This window comes from Pholcus phalangioides, unplaced genomic scaffold (genome assembly GCF_987345545.1).
Source record: "Pholcus phalangioides strain wild (caught in Gottingen) unplaced genomic scaffold, Ppha-v1.0 ptg000007l_1, whole genome shotgun sequence".
Lineage (NCBI taxonomy): Eukaryota > Metazoa > Arthropoda > Arachnida > Araneae > Pholcidae > Pholcus > Pholcus phalangioides.
In genome coordinates, this window is record NW_028301600.1 from 34,915,754 (window position 1) to 34,937,653 (window position 21,900).

General features: G+C 35.1%; 1 protein-coding gene across 5 annotated transcripts in view; it reads right to left on the reverse strand.

Annotated features, from left to right (window-relative positions):
• LOC149085227 (gamma-aminobutyric acid receptor subunit beta-like) overlaps window positions 1-21,900 on the reverse strand; it is a 210,613-nt gene that overhangs the window by 124,478 nt on the left and 64,235 nt on the right. For all 5 annotated transcript variants that reach the window (XM_089233104.1, XM_089233109.1, XM_089233108.1 and 2 more), the window contains one exon: window positions 4,337-4,563. In XM_089233104.1, coding sequence (XP_089089230.1) covers window positions 4,337-4,563 — 227 coding nt within the window. The remainder of the gene's footprint in view (window positions 1-4,336; window positions 4,564-21,900) is intronic.

The following is a 21,900-nucleotide window of genomic DNA, read 5'->3' on the forward strand; positions in this document are numbered from 1 at the left end:
ACGTAATGTTATGGCGTAGACCTTTTTGATTAAAAAAATTCAAATTTCACTCATAGGTGGTGCTGTAAAACGAAAAACTCGATATAACACACATAAAATGCAACACAGTGTATAATTAATTTTTACGACAATTTGCATTACGTAAAACTGCCATGTTTCAACATGCGCATCCTTTCACCTGTTTAGATGTAGCCTGAGCTAAAGAAAGAACGCTTATATTGAAATGTGATAGTTTTATATGACGAAAAAATTGTTGTCAGAAACATTGATTATACACTGTTTGTGTTGCATATGATGTACTATGTCGAGTTTTTTATTTTACAGTGCCACCTGTGAGTAAAATTTGAACTTTTACGCAATTTATCAGAAAGCCATGATCTCTAGGCCATGATAAGTTAGTGTAAACCACACTTTTTTATGTCAATTGGTTGATTTTTATTATTTTTTAATATATGTCCAGGACTTGTTATCCACTCTGTATTTCAAATGTTTTGGAAAACGTCAACCTCTCGGTTATATCGATGGAATTTCAAGAAATCTTCGGTGTCATTATAGCAAAGCTGGATTGTATTTTAGTATACTTGTAATGGCTATCTTTGTAATTTATGTCATTATTTTGGCTGGGCTACGTTCTGACGCCTATTTATCTACCAAGAATATAGGTTAAGACGGTAAAGAAATAAAACAAACTCTCTTTATATCCGCTTCAGATTCATGGCAGTATTAATATATGACACGCAATAAACCACAAACTATCGAAGCAACGGAAATGCTAGAACAGTGTTACTAGTTACACAATGTTACAAATTATAAATTTCCGGGTAATGAACGCCTTTAAATATTCCTCCCAGTTTACTGATGCTGGAAGTAAGTGAAAGCGGATTTCTGTTCAATAACACTAATGGAATGGCATCACGCAATGATCCATCGTTTAAACCAGAAGCCGTATTCCTTATGCTAGAGCACACCTAAACAAATCTTTCATCAAACCTCTCTCGCAAACTGATCGCGCTAATGCTTATCCATCAGGGCATCGTAACGTGCAACCTTTGGTTGACATTGTCAGTTTGATAGATGCGACTGTCTGCGTCAAGTCCAGAAATAGAATTTAATTATTTAGAGACATATTTGAAATCACCATAAGTTATTGCTTGTATCAAAAGTGAGTGCTGTAAGCAAACCTGTTTCGAAGGGGCAAGAATATTACATTAACCAAAAGATTCTGATAAAGGTCATGTAATGATTACTCGTAGCACGCGGGTGATTTACTACAATGTTGCGAATAACACGTACGTGCTCTTTGGGATATAATTTTAGAACTAATTAATTTCTACATTTTTAATGGCATTATAGAGTCCTTTATTATCCATGAACAGTGGGAAATGCATAGTTCACCCCCGACCAGCCCCCGGGGCATACGGGATAGAATCGAAGGAACTCGGTTGCGAGACAAGCGTGGAGCTCACAAGGTGTGGAGAGAAGATGCACACATCACGCATCTTTATTTCAAAAGAATTTCCACGGGGCTGGTCACAAGGGCACTTATTAAGGTCGAATTGACCAACCCCTAGGATGTAAGTTCAGTTAAGAAGGGATCGCGTCGGAAAGGTCGAAATGATAACGCTACCCACTCTTCTTGGTTTGGGTCAAAACCAATGAAAGAACTCCCGAGAGACTCGCCGTCACACTGTAAGATGCTTTATTTAGTTTCTTTTCCGGTGTGTTTACAAACTTTACACCCCATTAACACATTTACATCACCAAGGCATTAAGTGGCTGGTAGTTGGGTTGCATTGTTAGGCTATTTACACTATATATAATCCCGACTCGACGTCTCGCAGCAACACAGGGAAAGGTACCGTAAAGTGGGGTGACTTGGGTACATGCTCTAATTTTTTATTTTAGATGACGCCATAGCCGCTATGAATGAAATAGAGAGGATTCCAAGTCCAGCCTCAAGAGTGAACCACCATGATTCAAAATTGTGCCCAGATTTCTAATAATTATCCCGTCTTTTTTTTACGCCTACTTTTATCATAACCTGTGTTTTACGGTTTCATGGAAACCATTGCAAAACTTTGTTTACAGAGTTTTGTGGTTGCATCTTAGTCTTGTTAGAATTTTGCTTAGGTAATATATTTATTGTTTCAACCATGAATGATAAAACATCAAATATATTAAATCAATTTGTTAGTTAAAGGTTGTATGATTAGTAAAATGTTTAAGAATTGAGGGGTGACATCAGGACAGTATTTCATATACGTTACAGGAACAAACAGTTATAAAGATGCCACGAACATATAAGAAAATGTTATGCTCAGACCATTTAGAAATTACTTAGACCATTAGAAATTAATTAATTTGAGATATTGACACCGCATTTGAAGATTAACACCACAACAGCCATCTTTGACTAGGCAGATTGTAGACATAAAAAAATAATATCCTGTATTTATATTTGTGTGTAATAAAAACAAAATTCACGTGTTTATGTATTTTATTTGTCCTTAATTATTTCTGGTGGGGTCAGATGCAAATATACGATTCGAAAAGGGCAATATTGACGTGATAGCGTAGTGTACCCAAGTCACCCCCTTCAGGTGGACTGACTTAGGTGCGACTTTTTCATTCATTTTTCTCCATTATAATAAGTTGCAAAGCAATTGCCCTTGCACAAAAACATAGAAAAAAAGCTTTTCTCTTTCTCTCTCCAGTGGTGCAACTTTCAGTAAAAAATGTTAAATATAAATACAAGGCCACAACAGGCAAAATGCCTAACGAGGTGGCTGAGGATTATAATAATTGTATAATGTATCTTCCTTAATTCATAAGGAAGATAATGCAAAAAAATGTCCAAAATCTGTACCCAAGTCACCCGTACTCTACGGCAGTGTCTCTTAACCTTTCTTTGCCCATGGCCCCCTTGGAAGAATATTTTTTTTCTCGTGGTTCCCCTGTCTTACCCATAGTCTTCGACCCTAATTTAGAAGCAAGATACTGAATGAAAATTTCGCAAATAAGATTGGCCTCCAGACCACTGGCTTAGAATTTATTGAGCTGCCCGCTAATCCGAGTTATATTCAGGACCATGATGCTATGGTAGTCCCATACTCAGCCGAAAATAAACAGCCTACATATTTCCTACTTATTTTCAAAATTTATTGTACTATACAAAATATAACATGGGGTCACTTATGAACATGAGACCCCCCGGGCATGAATGGGACTGACAGTCTGCCAAGAGTGGCACTGACAGAGCTGCAGCCCAGGTCCTGGCCCCCTTCTTCCGTGGCCCCCTTGAAGTATCCCAGTACCACTAGGGGCCATATGGTCCCCGGTTGAGAACCACTGCTCTACGGTACACTTCATACAGCTATAGAAATATTTTTAGAGAATCCGCCCACGATATTTTTGGGTTCGGTCGTGAATCATGAATGAAGGGATAATTATACAAATTTTTAGGCAATCAGAATTAAAATGTGATTTCCATTTTAATTTAAGTGATGTGTACGTTATCACATTAATGAAAAAATAAATGATTTGTTGAAAACGTTCACGTGTTTATATGAAAAATTCGAAAAAGTTATGACCGTGTGTTATGAATAAAGGAGTTTTTCCCCATGTACTTCCTCATTTTAATTTCCTAATTTGATTTCTTTCACATTTATATTGACATAAAGTAGCTGAAAATGCATAAAAGTTCCAACTCGTTGCAAGAAGTTAATTAAATGTGTTTGAATAATCTAAAGTTGAAGGCAAAATCCTTACCTCGTCAGTCCGTTCAGAAGTAAAAATTCAGATTAAAATAAATCTTATACTATTCTACTCGTTGAAATATATATGGTTTATACATTAGTCCCGTAAGTTTCTAAAATTCCATTCACCATTGATGATTTTTGTCGCACCACGGGCATTTTCTGCACATTAGGGCTAATTAGACCGTGATCTACAATTTATTGCTGATTCCGAATGGCAGCATTCGGCATTTCGCCTTTATTTTTTACTCGTTGAGGGGGTTGGTGCGCTAAACCCTAGGTGTGGTACTCCATACGGTAGCAATCTTTATCTGCGGTCATTTTCGTCGTTTCTGTCGTACCCCTACGTCAGGAGTTTCTGACAAGGACGAATCGGGTATGGAACTCGCGACTGTTCGATAAAGCTTAGTTTTAGTTAGTTTAGTTTTAAAGCTGTGAAGAAAAACAGTTTTGCAGCACGAGAGCCTGGATTTATTATCCCTGATCGAGTATTCAAACAGCAAAAGTTTCGTGTTATGTACATCCAAGATTTAGAATCTAGCACGAATAAATGTGGAAATAAGCAACAAATTTCAACTTACCGGATGCTCCGAAAAACTTCACCGCCAGCCGATATCCGTAGGAAGGTGTTTTGAGTGGTAGCCTTATGGAAGTAAGCGCTTTTCTCGTTCACGAAGAACGTGTCTGGTACCCAAATTCTGTCAGCAACTTCAGCTCCGACAGTGAGACTCTCGAAGCCGGATCTCGGTGTAAAGGAAAGCCGGTCATCATTCCACGCTTGCCGGAAGTAGAAATCGAGAGTGAAATCCTGTAAAGCAAAAAAAAAAAGAAAAATATTCAGTCACGCATTATTTCTGACACGTGTACGGTACGTATAAGTGGATATACATGGTACTGTATATGCAGAAGTAATAAATTCATATTCACGAACACACAATATACTCTCAAGGCCAGCTCTTATCTCAGTATTTATGATCATGATTAGGACTCGCAGTAAACTTCGCGTAAGTACGTGATGCAATTTAGATTTTAGACGTCGGAAAATACCTCACGCCATATTTCAAGCTACAATGCCAATCTAGTATAGCTTGATGATAATTAGTAAAGAGTGGCCTTTTGAATTTTTATAGATGGGGGTTTCTTCTGAGTTACGCAAATATTTTACACACGATTAATATCCATGAATGGCAGATAAAACTAATAATAGTATCTGCAAAAGAATGGGAAAACGGGGGTGAGATTCTGAATACACATGGTATCAACTTTGAGGTGATATAAGACACCTAAACAAGCATTTTTGATCATAGAATGTTCGGTCCAATAGGCAACGGCGGTAGAGAGTGTTTTTCGAGAGTGATTTTTGGAGTGCATAAATAAATAAATAAATAAATATATATTGGGGATAGAGCATCTATTTATAGGATATGGAGGCTAAGAAATGCTCCCAGAAACGTTCTGTGTTCCCCCCCTGATGAGAGCCCTAGGCATTGTGGATATGACTTTTTTCAATTTTGAATTCCTATTTGAATTTTTCATTTTTGAATTTCTTTTTGAAATTTTCAATGTTCATATTATTGCTTTCTTTTTCCATTTCACATAATAAAAAAAATTTCACATTTAAAAATGGAACTTTAACAATGTTTTTTCACTACACTGCATATTACAGCTGCCTTTGGCGCTGGTATTGGGGTGTTTCGATAGAAATTAAATTTTCATAATGTACATTTTTCTATATATATATTTCAGACGGATTTGCTACGATATGTGCTACCAAATATTAGAGGGTGCATATGTACCTTCGGATTTGATTGGAGTTTGTCTTTTATTGGTGCAAGGACCATCAAGGTTATGTTGCGCCAAACAATGATCAAGCGGTTTAATGACTTGTGGTAGAATTTGCGTTATCCAGGTTGCACCACGAAAAGGACTACTACATTGCAATACCATGCACCCTCGAATGGTTGTTTGTACTTATTGCAGCAAATCCGTCAGAAAAATATGATATTTGCTTTTGGTGAAGTTCTGTAGTGCGCTCTCTAAAAACACTGCCTTTGCTATTGCGATTCCAAATCTTTGTGTTAATTTGTTTACTTACTTGAAAGATAAAAAATCAAAATAATGAGAATGGACCATTTAATTCAATTCAACATGTACCTTTTTTTGAAGTTTTTCGAAAACTGTAATGGGTGAAACAGATGGGGGGAGGGAGTCTGGAGGATTCGGGGTCGGGGGGTACGAGGAAAGGAACAGAGGCAGCTGGGGGTACGCGGTCTCAAAAAGGTTGGGAACCGCTGGTCTAAAAGACGATAATCAAGCAGATAAAGTCGTAATTTTTAAATTTAAGACCCCTAACTTTGCAATTTGTTACCCGAAAGAAAGCAATTAAGTGGAATACACTTATAACGAGAAGACTATTATAAAGACAATTTTTTCCGTGATTGTTGGCTATCGTTATCCCGGACTTGGTTGTTCAAAACTATGAATCAAAACTATGGTTGTTCTTTGGTAAATGTCTGAGAAAGTTGGTGTTCTATACGGTAGACCTTTATAAGGCAGTTCTTAGTCACAGGTCCTCAAATATCATGTTCAGAAAAACGCGCCACTCTATTTGTTTGTTGGAAATCCATCAACGCACAAAATGAAATAATTTATTATTCAAATGTTTAGTTATTGCAGCCAAAAGCAATTATATATATGATATTGGTTATGTGTATGAATACATACTGATTGATTCAAGTATGCATACGTAGATGTAGTTTACTTGAAGGTACATTTATTTTGCAAACACAAAAGTATTCGGCCGTACGAAGTTCTGTCAAGTTATTTTCGAAATGAGGTGTTGATTTTTGCTACAAATAAATTTCGCTTTAAATGATAGCATTAAATTATACGTAGTAACAAGTTTAGAGAGTTTTACAGAGAAAGAGATGCTTGTGACACGTTCAGTTGGAATGCGGGACATTAATATTATGTATTCGTCAGTTGTAATATCATCCAAACTGTATGAAATGGTGGCTGTTTGCCAGTTGGTACAGGAGTGTGAGAGAAAGAGATTTAAAATCTCTCTCTCACAACTATGTCCAATTAATCACGTCGAGTAGGAAGCAACGCTAGTCGGAAGATTGATAATATTGAATGCAGAGGTATGCATAAACTTCAGTGTCGTGCTGTATCATAGGAGACTGAGGATTTTCGGAAGGACCTTTGAGCTCATTGCTCATACTCTTGGATTTTTCAGATGGTTCTGCGAATAAACCTTCAACGAAGTCATTAGATTCAGTTTCCTAAGGGCCGTATTCACCGACATGGTTTAAACTGTAGTCACAATTTTTGGATAAGAAATCAACACAGATTGGTTAAAAACTCGAATTTAACCAATCCGTGTCGATCTCTTATCAAAAAATTGTGACTATAGTTCAAACCATGTCAGTGAATACGGCCCTAAAGAACCCCTTTAAAAGTGAACCTTCGGAAATTAGTGGACGTATGGTCAAATAGATATAAAACATAACAAAATTTGAACAATACAACACATCAAATATATTAACTTGTAAAATTATGTGGCAAATGGTATTTTTAAATTTGGTTTTGAAATTAAGGTTGAAATGTTACTTTTTCGTGTTGTTTTAAAATTTTCACATAAACTTACAGTTTCATTAGACCACACAGGATTTCATGAATCGTAAAATATACAGCAGACTAGACATTTATGAGGCTTACGAAAGTGTTCCTGCATTTTGTGATCGTCGCTGAATTCGTTTCCCGAAATACTTGCTGGAATTCGAACGGCGTAGCTGCCGTGTTAAAGCCGCGTAACGCTCTCCGGGAGCTCCGGTGAAGCTGAACGATGACTGTCCGGGAAAGCCGCCTCGTTATTGATTTGCGTCGGTGGCATTTCTGCCTGTGATGTTCACGAAGTAACTGTGATGGGATCTACGTATTTGAAGGCACTTATACTTCATATTGTTGAGTACACATTTTTTTTAAATTTTCATCCGCGATTTAATCCTCGGTGAGCAAAATATTGAACTATCACTATAGCGTTAATAACATGAAAATTGTAACAAATTCCACAAAAGCCATTATCTCAATTGTAAAAGACTTAAATTATGAAACTATGATGCAGTGAGATACATTTACTGTTTAAAAATATATATGTGTATATATATATATATATATATATATAATATTCTGAATTGATATCACATGAAACACGCACAGAAATTTATACTTTGATATCGCACTATTCCGCCTCAATGTTTCTCAGATATATTGTTTAATGTATTATAATAACTAATATAACATCCTAACCAACTCTGTTGCATTGTAAACAATTTGATATTTATACCTCATCTAGACCTGATGGAATGATTTTGTAAAATCCTTACAAAGGGTTACAAGGGTGGGCGTTTATTTTTTTGTTTTCACTTTTTTGTGTATTTTACTTTGTTATATTGTGCACGTATTATTTCGTTTACTGTACCTTTGTCATTTATGTGTTTAATTCTTTGAAATTAAAAAATATCTCATTCTATAATGTGTCAAAAAAATATTCTGTAGTATAACATTTTAACTAAATACTCTTAATAAATCAATAAATTAGAGAGTAAATAAATTATGACACTTTTGCAATTTCATTTTCCAATATAGTCTAGCGGGCAATTTATGCACTCGAGTGCCATTTCATATAAGTTATTTCAGTTAGAGGAAGGATAACACATCTAAAAACATCTTTGAACTAGCCATTATTTGAAAAAAAATTATGAACAAAACAAAAGTTATTTTCATAATATTTCGATTCACTGTAGGAAATCTATGCATCACATTTTAAATGCATCACAATTTAAGAATCAACATTTTCGTTAGCCTAAATACATATTGAGTGTAAAAATCATTTCTAAATACCCAATGAATTTGCAAAACGTGATTAACAGAAGGCTCCAGATGACTAGTTGTATGTTTGGATTCAAACAGAATGTCTGAAACTTCGAAGCCATTGCTTACTAGTGTATTAGATTGCTAATGTTCATTCGAAGTTGTTAAACAGATCAAGACTTGAACACTTTAGTCTTTGCAATATGTGCTACAGCTTCCTTCCTATCTAGCATATTCATGATGTTAGTGCCCATGGAGAGCGGGGCACGAATTTGTTGGAAGTTTGACATGAACAGTTCGGGCAGGAGTGAAAACAGATTCACGGCATAGATTTATTTAAATGAGAGCGAGCACAGAAGAGCTCAACATTTCATTCCTTCCTTGCCCCTTCTTCCCACCATAAGTTCTCCATTTTACTCTGGCCAGCCTTCGGAATCCACTAGGACTGTCATTATGCTCGCCCAATTCAATTTTACTGAACAGCAAAGAATATTCACCCTCTGAGTAACTGTGGCTTCGGCATAGCAGATTTATTTGATGCACTGAGTGTTGTGTATGCATGTGTGTTGTACACAGCATTTGTAATAAGCCTGCTGGAACGTGAATGTTTCGCAATAAATTTATTACAGCCCACAGATAGAGCCATCTAATCTCGTCGACTGAGATTACTGTTACACAATCCGACTTGTTCCAGATACGGAAATGGAAGTGCCTTCACGAGAGGATGTAAGCAGTTCGTCTTTCAATGCAATTAATGTTTAATCAAAATCTTTATGCGATTTCTGTTCGTATCAGAATGTTAAAGACATGCCTAATTATGCATCCAGTCATTCTAACGAACGATTAAATACTCCGTGTTGTCATTTAGGCTTTGGTTTCTGCACTTATATGCTTTTCAAATAACGAAAGTAGTAGGTGGTACAGAACTCTGGATTGTTTTGGAAAAAAAGTTATTTTTAAGACAAAGATAAACGGCTGAAAATAGAGCGAAACCTCAATATAACGATACTCTGCGGACCAAGAAAAAATATAGTTGTAGAAGGGTTATCGTTACATCGAGGGATAGAACTATCATCAGGCACCAACAAATTTATGTTGTTCTTGACGTCTCTTCTGAATTGGCGTTGTTAATTTCAAGACAAAATGCTATTATAAGTGATTATTCGCAGCAAAAATATTATAATTGATTAAAAAAATTCAGTTGGTTGTCTAACTTGTAAAGTTGTTTACTGCACATTATTTTTGTTTACTACATAGAAAGAAGTCTTTAATATTTTCACACACAGAATATATATATATATAATGCAAAATATTAATGTTATTATCTCAGAAATTCTCGAATTCTCGAAGGAATTTGAAAATATATCCAAACTGATTTTGATTTGATATATAAAGAATATCGTTGTCTCGGTTTTGTAAAATTAATTTCTCAATGGAAAACTTTTCCCTATACCCTTTAGTTTGGACCTGCTGAAAATTGGAAGGAAAACCTAATTCATTAAAACAGATATGGCATTTTGAAGGGGTGTTTGAGTGATTTCTAATAGCTGCTTAAAGGGTTAAGAAAATGATAAAATACGTTGATTATGTTATTAGTTTGTTTTCAATTTAATTTTCCGATGAATAGATCTATTCTGCTAATTTTTGATTTGAAAATTTTTAAATACATCTCTAAACATTGAAACTGCTATTAGAAACATGAATATGAATAACATTTTAGTTTTTACGTATGTTTGTACTTATGTTTTACACTATAATGATTCTTGTATAAATAATGTCTGACATCACAATAAATTTTTATTATAAATGCCGCTGATTACTAAAATTATGCAAAAGGGTGCAATGGTAATTCGGAAAATAATACGCTCGTCTCAAATCTATACTTTGTTTTTGAAATAACTTCGAATATTTAGCTTTTAGGTGTTATACGTCGTACGTTCTCTTAAAGAAAACTTCTAAGTCATTACACAGTATGGATAATGATTCCGTAAAATATTTGGAATATTTTCTTTTTTTTGATGAATTTCAGCTATATCTTATATGGAGCGTTCCCCAGACCTTTTATATTCTTTGCAGTTCTTGCAGCGATTTTCATTTCCTTATAACCGATCAATTTTTACTTGGCATAAAGTAAAAATTCTTTCAAGGGGTGACGAGAGAAGTCATTTATGATTAATGAGCTTAATGATCCATGGCCCGAGTTCTCATTAATTACCAATTTATTAACCTTTCACCTATGCATATTATTGTTAGATAATGAGAAAATAATAAATATTTCTTTTAGCTCAGAGGCATTCGTCAAAACTTCCTTCCAAAAGTCGAGGCCAACTTTTAATATTATTTATTAAAGTTGATTAATAAAAAAATTTGTTCATTCAAATTTACTTTAGAAAGTCGTAATGCTTATTAATTCTTAATCTACACCTGAGAATTATTTTATTTATTTGAAATTTGTATTTGTATTTGTATTTGTATTTGAAGAAACACTGTGTGTGTGTGAAATAGAGAAATGCATAATTTTCAATTAATTCCTTCTTTTCAATTAATTGAAAAAAATTGGAATGGGTCGAAATTTTCAAATAATTAAAGATACTGCATAGGTATAACTCTGAAACTTTTTCTAGTTTTTGTGCGTTCTAGTTAATGATAAATTACTATTTATCATTTCTGATTCACAAATCTACTTTAGAAAGACCACAGGTCAAATGTAAATTATTTTTATTAATATCAATGTAACTGCATTTGTGAAATAAAATTTCCAAGTTCAATATTCATTCATTTTTCAATGAAATTTTGGGTAAATTATCATAAATCGAGAGAGAACATTATTTTCAATAATTTTTCGTAGTAATGAGTATACTATGGAACTGTGGAATCAAAATTATTTTGATAGTTATCACAACCATTACGAAAACTTATCGGAAACATCTCATTTAAGATACCCAAAATTGAGTTTTGAAAATTTTGATTGAAATTCGTGGTCACACACAGCTAATGTTTTTACCGATGTTAACTTTATGCTTAAATCGAACTAGTTGAAATAATGTTTATGGTTTATGCAATTTTATCACAAAAATATTGATAATCATAAATGAGGCATGAATATTAGTATTTTTTTAATTTTTCTGCAATTTAGTTACAATAGCCAATTAAACGTAAAATATACAACTTTCCTTCATTTTTTACTGTTATCTATAAACATAAAATCTTGCTTAGAAAAGTTGGGTAGTTGTTACTTTGAATTTTATTTGTATTTTTGCCATGTACCTTTTATGTCCAATCATTAATTTTTTCAAACTTTTAAGAAGTTTTTGCGCATTTGATATTCAAAAATTACAATAAGAACATAAATTTCAGCACATTTTTTTTTTCTTCAGATTTAAGGACCGACGTAAATGCGTTTGCCTGAAATTCAGCTTTTGAAATGTCACATGGTGTGATATTGATAAAAGCAGCATGATTCTTTTCGCAGATATAAATATATATGTCACACACACACACACACACACACACACACACACACACACACACACACACACACACACACACACACACACACACACACGTCTCATCCTTCCTTCCCTTAAATTTGTTTTAAAATGATTGCATCAAATTTATTGTTCAAGCACATGTTTTTCTAATGAAATTCTATCCATCTGTAAACTACAAGGAATGTAAACTGTTCTCAATCTTATGATGTAAAACTGTTCATTCGTTAGAAAAATTTATCAGCTAAAAAACTGCTTTAAAATGATCAGAGAAAACTCATAATTAGTTCAAAAACGTTTGTCATAAGAAAAGTAAATTTATTGCTGACATGCATGTTCATGTCAAAGTTTTGAGCTTCATAAGTAAGAAAATAATTTATTTCGTTAAAATTTCTGCATTGAAAACGACACAAAGTACATTGTTATTCCCATACGATTTTTCCCCAGAATTTTAATGCTACATTTTATGTAATATTTTACCGGAAGGTTCCTGCAAGCCAACTTGAAAAAACAGCAAAATACACTCCAAGTGTTTTTCCAGGATGAAGCCCCCATAGTTCATATTTAGCATGTATTCAACTCATAACACCCACAAGCTCTTAAATCAGGGCTTAAGTGAGAAAGAGCAACCCCACATTTGTGCGTGCAGGGTCTCTGAAAGGCATATTCAAATTTACACGGGACCATAGAGGGTCCTCTTGATGATTAGAGAATTGCATCTTATAAGCGAGGTCTAGAAATAAGCTTCTTCCATAATTTCTCTTGCTGCGTTTTACTGGCGTACCATTGATCCTAGAGGCATACTTCCAATTAGAAAAAAAGTATCCAAATAACGTGTAGAAATCAGATACGTCAATTATGTTTCAGAGGATTGCATAGTTATCAAATATGAACAATAACGCGCAGCTAATTAGAAAGTTGTTGCCGTGTCTCTCTTGAAACCAATAAAAAAAGATTCCATGTTTCCTCTAGGATAAACGGTTCGCCAGTGAAATGAGTCAAGGGGAATTATGAAATCACCCAGTGTATAGAGTTGTACACATGCTCGCATAAAGTGAATTTTTTGGCTGTAGCGAACAAAATAAGCTTAATACAGGATGAAAATAGATATTGTTTGATATCTTCAGAGGAATTCTGAAAATTGACTAGAGTACATAATATACCGAACGTGTATAAATTTGTGCTTAATTTAATTTATTTCCCTGATACTATTTGAGTTTATGCTAACACTCAAAGTTCTAAACATTTGTAGAATTAATTTAGAAAACTTTAAGTAATATTATATGATGATAAATAGTGTGTCATCAATCAACATGCTTTCGCAGTCTTTCAACCTGTAGAAGTTTGATGCTTTTAGCAGAGTGCGGATTTCTGTTCTTGATCACAACAGGTGTTTATCTCTGCCATCTACCAGATGATCCAAAAATTTTAAAAAAAGGTGAAAATTCGATGATTTTAAAAGTATCGATGATGCAGTTTTTAACAGAAATAGAGGAAATAGGAATTTTTCAAAATAACAAGAAAAATTCCATCGTCAGAATAGTTATATTTGATAACAACAGGAAGCGCTCTTTCTCTCTCTCTCTCTCTAGCCATTCACCACCGGCTAGAGCAATATGATTGGGAGGGCAAATTAGTCGGAGCAAAGGGTGAATGGTGAATATACGTCCCGTATTTAAAGGGACAAAAGCATTATTTTCCTGGCTCTTTGAGAGTGATCGCCTCCACCCCCCATTAGATCCGCGTCTGATTCATTACAACACTATCAATAGCGAATGTAACTATTTCGACTAAATTTTTCGTTATTAAAGAAATTTCCATGACTTTCTGTGAGGGGAATAAATCCAAATATCCCCGAATACAATGAATGTTACACAAATAAATCACTCTCCGGCTTCATTTTTCCAAGTTTTTGTTTGCCGCATGTTACATCCGATTTTTTTTCTCGATTAACAGTGTTTCTGGATGTAAAATACAATGTGTACGTTTTAAGCGCGGTATGTAATAGCAGAGGTAAAAAATATATATAAGTGAATGGGCCAAAAAAATCAAGGGTTGCAAAACCGTATGTTATATCCAGGGTATGTTATGAGTGTACTCGACTGCACAAGTGTGAGACTATTACTTTTTAAAATATGTTAATTAATAAATTCAATTAGATTTCCCTGTAAAAGTGTTCAGTATATTGATAGGGTTAAAAAGTTATACTAAAAACTATAAAAACGATATACTTGTGTATTTCCCTGGCTAATACTTAAACTCTATTTACATGTTTGTGTTTCTGTAGAGAATAAATAATTAGATCTACTAGCGATATAACTTTTAATATGATAATTTGTTTCTTTCTTAACACACACACAAAATTACTGTCTTCAAACTTTTCTCTACTTCTTCAGAATTTTTTAAGAAAAGAATTAGTATAAATTTTTTCTCATGCATATTTAGAAGTTAGGTTTTTCAAAGCGTTACTCGAAACCCTTTCTTAACATTGAAACAAAATTGTTTATTTATTTATTTTTATTATAATTTTTAGTCTACTAGCATGTTTACTAATTATAAATCAAAATATATTTATATCATATGATATTTTTTACGTATGTGATATATATCTATCTCTATATACACATTCACCTAAATTTTTCAGCCTTAATTAATTCGTGGTATTTCTGTCTGCTGCAGGGGGTCATATGAAGATTTGTGAACCACCTCATCGTTGTTATACCAATTAATATTTCGCAAAAAATATACTTTTTTTCGTCTTTAGGCCTTAAAGAGGTACGGAATATTCAAATATTTAAGATACTGAATTTCTTTTGGTTTTTACACATAAAAATATAGCAGAATTTACGTAAAATATTTCAAAACTACCCAATAAAATCGTTTGTTACTTATTTTTCTATTCGAATTTTTAAAATTAAAAAAATCATGGCTTGAAAAAAAAAATAACGAGCTTGGACATCATCGATAGATGGCGCCTTTATTTCCAACCAACTCGTTAATGGCAGTAAATTGCGTATAGCGATGTGGCTAGAGTTGGTGTGTGGCGAAGTAGTGGTTGTACACGGGAAAAATAGTATGTTAATTTCTAGTTTTCTCCGCATTTGTATTTCGTCACAAAGTGATATTCAAAATGTCTCTTGCGCAAACAATATATTATTCATTTATTCCAAATTTTACACACTTGTTTTTTATGACCTATTTGAGACAACTAAGAATCCATTTATAATCACATCAATATATATATTTACTACATAAAAACTATTTGATTTTTAAAAAGGTCGAAAAAACTCGTTTGGCGCCAATTTGTTACTTTTTATTTATGGTTTCTCATATCATTGGTCATGGCTTAAAATAGATGCTTATGAATGTTTGTGTGTTTCTTTGTTAGCAAAATAAAATGAAAAATTGGATTTCATCAGAATAGGAGAGAAATGCAGGGGGAACAAATATAACTCAATTCAGTTGTGTGGTTATTTTTCAATAAATTATTCATGTATACATATAACATTTATTCTCTCTGTGTGTATGTTCATATGTTCTCTATACAAATCTGCAATTTTAGATCGATCGTCGCCAAATTTTGCATATATACCAAACAGGACCCGGATTGAACGATAGGCTACTTTAAAAGTTCGTCGGAGCAGGGGGAAATGCCCGAAATGGGCGAAAAACGGTCGGGCAACAATGTTTCTGAGCCTCAAAAATCACTTTCGGAATGTTTACTTTGGTTACCGTGGTTTCCTACCATTGCGTTTCAGACATTCATATGCTTTACAATGGTTTGTCACTTCTTTAATGCGGCCCGTATTATGTATAACAATTTATTCCTTTTTAATGGTTTGCCACTTCTTTAATGCTGCCTGTATTATGTATAACAGTTTATTTCTTTGTAATGGTTTGTCAATTTTCAATCCTGCCAGTAATTGAAGAAAACCCAATCAACGCCGGGCATTATAGCTAGTTAAACATAAAATTTTTACAAATAATTTGATTGGATACACTAAAACGCATTTATCGTATGTGTTTAGGTAATTTAAACACACATTTGGCTGAAAACATTACAGAAATATAATTCTTCAATTTGATCGTACTTGTCTCTTTAATCTTTAATCAGAAATAAAATAACCTATACCCCCCCCCCCCCCCGTGTGCATTTTGTCTTCAACAAATTAGTTTTGCAATTGTTTTATATTTTAAATTTAAACTATTAGTTTGGCGATTTTAGAGTCACGAATGCGAGCAGATCCCGTTTAGAAAGTCTTGCCACAGAGAACAACAGGCCTACAACGGTACAATTATTTAATCATTGCACTTTACTCATAGTTAGAAAAATTGATGGCAGATGCTAGCACTGAGGCAGATGGTAGTTACACATAACAAGAATTTCACAGAAACAAACTTCGCGTTACGTTCACAACACGTACACGCACATTCCAACATGTACAAATTCGTTAGAAATTCCACAGAGGAATGTGGGTGAGGTTCATGTGTAGTTGAGTAGCGATTTTTGAGTGATATTGGGACGCTGATTCTGAATCTGACATTGGTTTTGTGAGATGAATTTTTTTTAGAAAAAGTGAAATTTTTTTTAAATCCCAATGGTCGTACTTAAGCAGCATACAAATCTCATTGAAACTGTGTGTTATGAATAAATATAGTAAATCCCTGGCAAAGATATTTCATTTTGATTTTATGCCTATCATTATAATTAGAGATAGAATAATAGCAGAGCTTATAATAGAGCTAGGATAAACATATGAATTATGCATTTATGAGGTGGTAAAATGTAAATAAAATATTCAAAATATATGTATTTTAGTTATTTCCCGCAAAAATATGAAATAAAAACCTTATGTGATAGAAGATAATAGATTGTATTTTTGGAATCAGCATTGGAAATAGTATGAAAATCATTTATGCCGAAATTAAAAAAGTTTTCGGAAAGTATTTTTTGTAGACATGTGGAATATTAATGTAATTAATTACAAAAAAATTAAATTTTTTAACTAAAGTACAACACGATATTCAACGGGGGTGCAGGATGGTAAATTGAATTTCACTGGGAGTGCGAATAGAAAAAAAAAGGTCAAGAACCACTGCTTTATACGAAAGACAAGATTTGTTTGTTTATTTATCTTTCGTGAGTTTTTAGCAGCAAACAAGATTTCTTGATGTTATGCCTTGCTTTGAGCTTACAGTTGCCATTTTGGTGCTTCTCTTCCTTCTCGGTGCAGATCGATTTCGTGCGCAAGGAAGTAGCTCCTGCCAACTAACGACTCGTGTAAACCAGGAAAAGACTTATGACGAAGTAGCTGCAAAAGCTTAAGATCGTGAACAACGTTTGTTAGCAACAGTGTTCCTCTCTCTCTCTCTCTCTAAAAGAAAATATATAATGTTAGGTTCCTAGTGCCGCAGGCTGTGTGTGTTAACTACGCTCTACAGAGACTCTTGCATAATATGAAGAAAAGAAGAAAAAAAAAAAAAGGAAACACACACACAGCAAAAAGATTTCTCTCGTTAAATGCAACATAATATATATAAGCTCGACAAAAAGTTTTTATTTTTTATTTTTAAAGTTGAATATCTTCTCTCTCTGCGTTTGCGAGTTCAGCAAATATCTGGGTGGAAGTGAAAATGCTAATTACGTTTTTTTTTTTTTAAATACCGTAACTAAACCAGCTTTGTTTTGACTCCGGTCTGTTGAAATATTTTAAAAGTCTTTTCTCTTGGAAATGAAACATTTCAACTCAAACTACCTTTTGAATGAAAAACTTCTAAACTAATGCTTTTTGAATTTTGAAACAAAGATCATGGTGCAGATGAAGAATGCTTATTTAATGTGTGAATTTTTACTTATCTTCGTTTGATCATTTGAAAATCAATTGGTAATTTACTGAGTTTTCCACCCTTGCTCGTTATGTTTTTTTTTAATAAAGGCAGGTCCAACATGGTAAACTCTTGAAGCGTTTTTACATGAGACTGGGATTGGGGAAAGGGGTAACTTGTTAAATTGGATAGAATCATGCTTGAGAGATAAGATATAGTGAACGGGAAATGTTCTGATTGGACAGGTGTTAAAAGTGGAGTCCCTCAAGGAAGTGCCCTCCCCCATACTTTTTTCACATTTAACGAGAAACTCGATCAGGGTATCTATGGGATTGTTAGCAAAATTCGCAGATGACGTGAAGTTAATGGGGGTAGTCGGGAATCAAAGTAATAGGGAGTTTCGCCAGACCAACAGCATTGGAGCATGGGCGAATGAATGGAGAATGACGTTTATTGTTGACAAGTGCATGGTTGCTCATTTTGGTTCGAACAACCCACGTTTCTCATACGAGTTGAATAGTATCTTTCCCCGAGATACTAGGATGCAACTAGGGTCACCGATTTGGGAATTCTCATTGACGAGCGGCTTAATTTTTCTGAACATTGTTCAGCGGTAGTAAAAAAAAGCGAATAAAATGATCATTTGATCATTTTTGTCGCACCACGGTCATTTTCTGCACACGAGGGCTAATTAGACCGGGACCTACAATTTATTGCCGATTCCGAACGGCAGGCTTGTTTTTCATACTCATCGAGAGGTTGGTGCGCTAACTCCTCGATGGGGGACTCCTTGCGGTAGCAATTTTTGCTGCGGTCAAGTCGCCGTTTTTTGTTGTACCAGGAAAGTTTGCTGTGTCAGGAAAGTTTTCTGACAAGGACGAACTGGGTATCGAACTCGCGACACCTCTAAACATCCTTTGGTACTTTAGGCGAGCATCTTATCGACCGGGCTATCGCGCCATTAAAATGATCGATTTCATTCTCAAAAAAGTCGCTTCGCGTTCTCCTAAAATCATTCTTCCTCTTGCCCGAGACTTAGTTTTTCTTCGATTGGAGTATGCCGTAAGGTTTTGGAGACCACACACCTATACAGAGAGACATAGACTTGGTTGAAGAGGTACAGAGAAGAGCTGTGCGTACGCTTGGTGTCGTCGGGTATAAAGAAAGACTTGATTTCTTGAATATGCTTAGATTGAAGGATTACAGATGTCGGGGGATATGATGGAAGTGTTGGGGGATTGGTATCCAAATATAGTAAACAGGTCAGCACTCTTCAGAAGGTTAAACCTCATCATGCTTTGATCAGGAACTCAAGGACTCTTATCACGGATCACATGCTTATCTAACAGCACAGGGTACAGTGTCCATCGTGGGACATGTTCCGATAATTCCTATAAGTATAAGAACACTGATGCCGAACATCGCAGTCGTACATCCGAGAGCCAAGCATGTGGAGACGCAGACAACTCAACCGCAGACGGATCCAGTACCTGGCCCGTCGGGGTACCGGCCACCGAGGATACCGCTACCGAGGATACTTCGCCGCCGGTCGCCGCCTGCGTACATATTCGACGATGAGGACATGCAACCTATACCGGAGACGCAGGACTTATCGCCATGGGAGCTCTCGGACTAAAGCACAACCTGCTGTACCCAGGAACTGGCTACAGATGCCTATACGCAGGTATGTGACTCTAAAATCTATACAGACATACAACATGACGTTTGGTATGTCTAGTGAACAAGCTGATACTCCTGCTAAACTACTTTCAGAATATGAAAAGGTATCGCCATGGCTACCGAAGGGACTTCTCCAATCTCTTTCCTACACCTAGGACCAGTAAAGATCCAAGAGATTTGTGCAATGGTCAGCATACTTCAAAAACTGCAACTACGACATATACAGATACGTCACTGACCCGAACGACAAGCTGGTGGGCAGTACATCTCTGCAAACTGTCTACAGACACTGCAATCCTGCAATGCACGTACTCTGGGACAAACACGGTGTAGTACCTAAAGCTGTTATTCAATACAACGACGAAGAAGGAATGTTCTCTAAATGGCAACTTAATTACAGGAAACCATTCAAGTACACACACAGGATACTCAAATCTCACTGGATAAATGACTCTCTAACCTATCTAAAGACTGGCAGCAAAATAATAGACGATATAATTGGAACTGTTGAACACTTACCTATACCTAACGGGCAACCTGAAATACTAGACTCTGATCCTGCTAAAAACATTAAAGCCACATACATGGCGTACCCCCGGTGGATCTTTTGACCTGATATGATTCCTCATGTGTTCTCTATTACTGACAGTGACGCTAAAAAGACTAAATATTCTATTCAAACGCAAGTCGCAAGAGTGAGTCAAAGGTTAGCCAGGAGTAGAAATCGTTAATGATAACTACGTATGTATCTAACCCACCAGTCACCAGAACCCATCAGCATTTTGTGGTATGCATCAGGATAATTGAGTGCTGCTTGTGCTGACTTGCCAGTACCAGGGAACAAGACAGGCGGTTTGAAAGTCTCTGGGGGTTTCATATAGCATAGCATACCTTTGGAAAAAAAGTATGAAATCTAGCGCTTACGCTAAAGAACTTGTCGTATATATCTTTGATACTGTTCCCGTCTTGAAATCTCTTCTGTATTTCTACAGCATAGTGTTATAATTTTCAGGAACACCCAGTGTGTACACAGGTGACAAGCTAGTCTCTTGCTTAGAGCAGTATGAGACGTTGTCTTGCAACGTTCCACGCATCACTTCCCGGTGTGCATAGTCTTTAGTTGTGCAAGTTTTTTTTTTTCTATTGAAGATAGCATATCCTTGATAATGAAAGGTACCTGACTCACCTTGCTCTACTTGGCACATGAAACTCTCGCAATCGTCGAGTCAGACCACCGGGTGGTCTTGTGCGTAGGGGTTGTTTAGAGTGAAGCATCAACGCTTTGCAGATATGGGGGATATGATTGTAAAATTTCGGAGGGGATGGATAACATGAACGATGAGTTGTTAATACACCGTCAATCAACTGCTTCGAGAAGGGGACACGAGTATCGTTTAATAAGCGAAAATTCAAGGTTGTGGTGCCACAGGGAGTTCTTCTTTGATAGGGTTGTCCATAAATGAAATAGCTTGCCTCCGAGGGTCGGGAATTCAATCATAATTGATGCGTTTAAAATGAAGTACGATAGACATAGTGGGAGAAACCGAGAAGCTATCCATACTTAGTAAAGACAACAGTAATCTTTTTATTGACGATGTATTATATATTATTAAATGTCGGTAATATATGCTTTGGGTATTTTGGTTAAATTTGGCATCCATATATTTTATCGGCCAATTTTTTCAGCCACCTCATTAGGCAATTTCCCTGTTGAGGGTCATGGTATTGTATTTGAAAATTTATAATTTTATGTTAATTATTTTGAATATACAGGGTGCATAGGTAACACAACGCACGTCATTTTACTGGCGAAAAGTTGATCCTAGTGGTATAACTCCAATTTTGAAAAAAAATATTCACATACCGTGTAGAACAAAATCAAATTTAATATCAAAGAAATTGAATTTAGTATTAAAAAAAGTTGAATTTAATATTAAAAATTAATTCAATGTAAAAATTGAACTTAATATTAAAATATCAAATTAAATATAACATAATTGAATTTGATGTAACGATAATCATTGATGATTGATCATTTTTGTCGCACCACGGTCATTTTCTGCACACGAGGGCTAATTAGACCGGGACCAACCATTTATTTCTGATTCCGAACGGCAGGCTTGTTTTTTTATACTCATCGAGAGGTTGGTGCACTAACCACACCATGGGGGGCTCCCTGCGATAGAATGATAATCAAATTAATAGTATGTATTACTTAGCTTTTAATTTTGAAGCTTCGTCAACATATTCATATTTTAGTCCCTGTTATCATACTT